At 41.3% G+C, this 6,000-nt stretch overlaps 1 protein-coding gene across 2 annotated transcripts in view; it reads left to right on the forward strand.

Moving 5' to 3' along the window:
* Fras1 (Fraser extracellular matrix complex subunit 1) overlaps positions 1-5,406 on the forward strand; it is a 460,021-nt gene extending 454,615 nt beyond the window's left edge. For both annotated transcript variants that reach the window (XM_046459197.2, XM_046459211.2), the window contains 2 exons: positions 538-684; positions 1,801-5,406. In XM_046459197.2, the coding sequence (XP_046315153.1) occupies positions 538-684; positions 1,801-2,394 (741 nt within the window). In that variant the 3' untranslated portion in view covers positions 2,395-5,406. The remainder of the gene's footprint in view (positions 1-537; positions 685-1,800) is intronic.
* The last annotated feature ends 594 nt before the right edge of the window (positions 5,407-6,000 follow it).

Genomic DNA, 6,000 nt, shown 5'->3' on the forward strand with positions numbered 1-6,000 from the left:
GCCTAGCATGTGTGAGGCACTGGGTTCTATCCTCAGCACCACATAAAAATAAATAAATACAGTAAAGGCCATTGAGTCCATCTACAAATAAAAAAATGGTTGAAAAAAATCTTAGTTAACATAATGAATTTTTCATTGTCATGTTAGAATGACTTAATATTTAAGTATTTTTAATTTTTCAGGTTTTATTTTTAACACAATAAATGTGGATGGATAGAAATTACATAAACAAAAATTCTTTGGGCTCCTTGCTTTTTAAGTGTATAAAGGGCTTTGAGACCAAATAACTTGAAACCAAATAGCTTTTGGTCTAGGCTTGTTCACTCTGCTTTGAGATCACAGAACCCAGCAAATTGTTCCTTTAAAGAAGACAATGGGTGCCCAGAGACAGCTGTTGACTTAAGGAGAAGCCATCTGCAATATATTCTCTGACCCAAAGCAGCAGTGGAGACTGCCTTTCTCCTCCCCGTGATTGTACCTACCTGTACAGCTGTTCCATCATTCTAAAGCCTATATTCTTTCTGTTGGAAATTCTAGGACCGCAGTCAGCCAGAGGTCACTGATAAGTACTTCCATGATGTACCTTTTGAGGCCCACTTTGCTTCTGAGTTGCCCGATTTCCATGTGGTCAGCAGTATGCCAGGTGTGGATGGATTCACTCTGAAAGTAGATGCCCTCTACAAGGTGAGTTTGGTGAGAAGGCTAGAAGATAAGCTTAGAACCAAGTCCACCTTAAAGCTGGAGGGAAGGGACACTCTGGATTGGCAGTTTCTTTTTACAGCATTCTGGTTGGCAGATCTTTTTATTTATTGCTTTTAAGCTTATTGTTCACCCCAGAATTTCACCATCTATCCTCAGTAGACCAAAGCAATGATAAAATTATTTAATTTGCATACAGTACCTGTCATATATGTGCCTGGTCTACATATGATGCTCTAGTCCTTCCTAAATTCTTTTGAATTGCTTACCTCTGTGACTCTCTGCTGAACCGGCTCATTTTCACAGCCACATGGAAAACATTGAACAAAATCATAAACACAATACCGCTACTTAGAATGGCTAGAGTGACTAGTATCCGTTAAATGGAACTACCCTAAGTTCCAGCAATAAACATGAATTTCCGAGATCAAGTTTCACTGTTTTGCTGTTTCCAGATAGTAATGCATGACCTTGGATTTTGGCACTATTAATAATCACACTCTTCAGAAGTTATTTCAAAACCATGGAGGGTTTCAGTGGGGGCAGATGAAAGGGAATAAAATACTTGACGATCTCACTTCTCAGGGGACAATCCAGGAAGTATTCAGATGAAGCCTATTTTGTCAAGAATTTGTCAGAAATGGGTGTCAAGTATTTGTTGGATGCTCCATTTTAGCTAAAGTTCATCATAAATACTAAATTAGCATAGTGAACAATTGAAGGTCACTGTGATTGAATGTGATTATTAATACAATTATGTCACTACCATCAATAAAGACCAATAACTCATAAGCATTCATTTAGCTAAAGAAACCATGAAAAATAAGTTTTTAGGCTATTCCATGTACTGGTAGAGAAACAGAGAAGAATGTGATTAGCTGAACCAAAATCATCCTAATTTGGAAATAAGAGAAAACCCATAATGGTTGGTTTAGTCCTCTGTGTTTTAGAAGATGCTTAACCATTGCTAATGCTTTTCTAAAAACCATTTTTCTATCTAATCATATGGTGGCAACTGTCTTTCCATTTCCTTTCTTCAGACATGGTCCGTGGGCAACAGTGACATATGTGGTTTGTCTCCCTGTGTCCCTCCTCCTGCAGGTGGAAGCAGGACACCAGTGGTATCTCCAGGTGATCTACATTATTGGCCCAGACACCATCTCTGGACCCCGTGTCCAGCGTTCTCTCACAGCCCCCCTGAGGCGCCACCGAAGGGACTTGGTGGACCCCAGTGGCTGGCTGACCCTTGATGATTCCCTCATCTATGACAATGAAGGGGACCAAATCAAGAATGGCACCAATATGAAGTCCCTAAATCTGGAGATGCAAGAGCCAATTGTGGCTGCTTCTCTGTCCCAAACTGGGGCATCCATTGGCAGCGCCCTGGCTGCAATCATGCTTCTACTTCTGCTGTTTCTGGTGGCTTGCTTCATCACCAGAAAATGCCAGAAGCAGAGGAAGAAACAGCCCACGGAGGACATTTTGGAAGAATACCCTCTGAACACCAAGGTGGATGTGCCCAAGAGGAACCAGGACAGGGTGGAGAAGAACGTGAACAGACAGTACTGCACTGTGCGGAATGTCAACATACTGAGTGACACGGAGGGGGCCTATCCGTTCAAAGGCGCTAAAGTAAAAAAATTGAATCTGGAAGTCAGAGTCCACAACAATTTACAAGATGGAACGGAAGTTTAATGGAGGAGACCCATGTGTATTTTTATCTAAAATCATTTTTATAAAACGGGGAAATACTGGTATTTTTATAATCTTGCAGACTTAAAAAAAAAAGGGAAAATTATAGCTTTGAGTGGCAGACGGCACACATCACACACATCGACTCAACTGAGCTACCTCGTGAAACAAAGAACCACTGAGACCCCCAGAGTACTGGAGCAGAGGTAGTCTGTGGACCCCTTTCACAGTCTCAGCAGCTACTAAGAGTACCTGTGAAAGGCTGAACTTAGAAGCAAGTGTTTTAGCATTAGGACAGGTGTTGGACAATTAGGGTAGCTGACAGAGTTCAGAGGATGTGGTAGATCTCCCCGAGAGTGAGTGGGATATAGGACCTTTGGCTTCCTCCCACTCCTCCAGTATTCTCCTTCTTGGGCTTTTCATGGACTCTGGACAATATAGTACCAATTGCTGACACCCAGATTCCATTCAAAAATCTACTGATCAGCACAACAGCTCTATTTGAACAGTTTCCTCCTGATGGCCTAGTCGTCATGACCTCTGAGTACATTTTACTTTTTCCAAAGCCTTTTACACAACTAGGGGTCTCCATGTGCTTCAGACTAGAGGGCTTCTCTGCAAGTATTTACAAAGGGGAGAGGATTGACCTGGGGAATGTAGGGACCTGGTCTTGAAGCAGGATGCTGCACAACAGATCCAGCGCACCCTGGCCTTTGTATGCCATGGATGCCTAGAAAACATGAACCACACTTTCCTGCTACCCCAGGCTTTGCCCAGTCCAGTAATAGACAAGCACACATGCTTTGCTAGCAGTGGGTATTTAATTTTGTTAGCATTTTAGGGAAGCAAGTAATTTATTTGAATAAAACAAGAGGAAGCCCAGGTTGGAATGAAATCAGAATAAACAGATGTACATTGGTCCTCTTGCTGTCTGTCACCCAGGAGATGCAGGCACTGTCCCTGTTACAGAATTTCAGGGATTTATCTTTGGGGGTTCTTTTCTGGTAGCTCAGGCACTTATTTTTACCATATCATCACATGACAAGGCCATAAACATGTGGCTTTAAAATAATTTAGCATTCACATATCAGCTTACCTATTCTGTGTGTGGTGTGCTCAAGTCTTGCCTTTGCTTCTCTTTTATTTCTGCCTTATTGGCAAAAACATAAGCATGCATAACATGTTGTTTTGAACTGGAGGCACAGTTTCATTATTCAGGAGTAAAACACATGCTCTCTTCCTGATGCATGGCACGCCATCGTCACTGAGCAAATGACAGACCGTTCACATTGTGTAATGTTTGTGTTAGAATTTCTGAGTCAAGCTCTTTGAGAACATTCCAGACTGGAAACACCATGGTACTCAAACCTAAACAGAATGAACCATGAAAAGTTTTAGGCAGCTCTATCAGACTCCAAGCTCCCGGAGAGCCGGACCTGCATGAGCCACACCTTTTCATTCTTCCGCAGTACCTGTCACAGGCATGCATGCCAGAAGTGTTTGTCGAGTGAGTGAGTGAACAGTGCAATGGGTGAGAGATAGAGGAATAAATTTAGAAGGAGAAGGTGAGAGAGTATGGTAGGCAAAATGACAAGGGTGAGTAGAAAATTTACTTGGATTATGAAATGACACTCTTAACTGGAGCAAAGAAACACTGCTTTACCTAGGCATGACTGGCAGTGATCCTTAGGAGGCATGAATAGAAAGTTTTAATAATGTACCAAGAACAGGAGATTAAAGGCAAAGTCTGACTTCATGTTCTGAGGTGAGTATAAGGTTCTCAAGATGAATTGGGGTGAGCCCAGAAATTCCTGATTGGAGAGGTGCTACTTCAGACCAGCTTGGGCCATTCAGGCAGAACTTCTGTCTCGGCCTCAGAACATCCAGACTTGGTATCTCACGGCTGGAGAGCTGATTAGCCTGGCACGAAGTCTTCTCCAGAACAGCCTAGAGGGTGAATGCTAATTCTGCAAGAACAGGGAGCCAGTTATCTGTAGAGCAGCATTCCATTTGGCCCGTTACTCGTCACTGCTCTGAGTGCCAAGATGCTCACACATTAAAGCAGCACATTTCCTTTGCTCAGATGTTCTTCTCGCACACCCCTTCCATTACTACTGAATAGGACATGTGTTTGGGAAGATTGCAGACAGTTGGCAGAATGAAACTAGTGTGGGGAGGGAGACGGAAGCCTAAGAATGCTCCTGGCAGCCTCCGCACACAGGGTGTAAATTGACAAGGGCAACATCCCTTGAGGACCTGGAGGGGATGAATTTTGTGAAGAGAAAGCCTTGCAATATTCCTGCCTCCCTTTCTTTCTGCCCTTCACCCCGTTATGTACACATTTTGGAATGTCAGTACTTCTCTAGTGAATGCGTACTTGTTAAATAAAAATTGTTAAGAGATGGGGAGTTGAGATTCACCCCTTTGATGTAGAAGTGTTCAATTCATTTACATTTTATGCTTCATCTTAGGGATCAGATAATTTGATGACTAATGTGGATTATATTTCAAGGAAAGCTTTGCTTTCCATTTCTCTGACTTGCTCACTAATGCCTTGTGTGTGTGTGTGTGTTACTAACCTTTTATATCATGCCTTCAGGTGAGAAGGAACAAAAAAACCCTCAGGGGTTGCTACTCACTATCATATGCCAGCTGTGAAGGTTAAAAGAAATAATGGTCTGAACCATTTTTCTGCCTTGCTGCCCTTTTATATTACCCCAGGCCTCCTGGAGGACTCCTGCAGATCCCTATTGTTGGATGGGAAATAGTGTGGAATGTGTTTGCACAGTTTTATGATATTCAGTCTCAGACTCCTATAGGTATTTGTTATTCTTGGATCCTACACACCTGCTCAGACTGAGTAAAACATTCGTGGTGCTGTCAACCTGATTTCTTGATCCTCAAATGATTTTTTTTGTATTTCTAATATGAATTTGTGTGTTATGAATTTCTGATTTCTCCAATACCATATGCCACTATATAAATTTGTATTAATAAATAACAGTCTGGTTGGTTTTTGTTTGTTTTGCTATATTCTTTTTAAATTATTCATCTCATTAACATAGACATTGCCACCAAGATGGCAAAATCATTCTGAAATTTTGAGTTGGGTTTTATTTTTTAAGAAAGACCCCTCTAATGTTGTTAAATATGAAACCAGTTAACTCCGCTAAGAACAAGATGCTGAATAAATTACATGTTCTTACTATCATTATAGCTTTTCTTTTGCAATCAGGACATAAACATTAGAAGAAAGAGGAAAAATTTAGATTTCCATATGTAATATGTTAGGATAATTATTTACCCTATATTAACCATCAAGCCTTCTCAAGATCCTTGATATAATGTGAGGATGACTATGTCCTTTTATGCACATGCAAAGATTTGTTAAGTGTCCATAACTCACCCTGGAGATGATCAGGGCTCTAAAAAAAAAGTTTGAAAATGTTTGTTGGCTTGAGAAGAGAAAAATAGCAGTGACAGAATGGAACTACGCCCAGACCGTCTTGGCATTCTGCAAGCCTGTGCAGTTGTGTCCCTTTACCCTCTGATAAAACAAAAACAAAAAGTGACAGTGACCAGCAGGGCTCTTTTGGCACATTTGCAAAC

This window comes from Marmota monax, unplaced genomic scaffold, assembly GCF_021218885.2.
Source record: "Marmota monax isolate L192 unplaced genomic scaffold, Marmota_monax_Labrador192_F-V1.1 WCK01_AAM20220418_F8-fsc00112, whole genome shotgun sequence".
Taxonomy (NCBI): Eukaryota; Metazoa; Chordata; class Mammalia; order Rodentia; family Sciuridae; genus Marmota; species Marmota monax.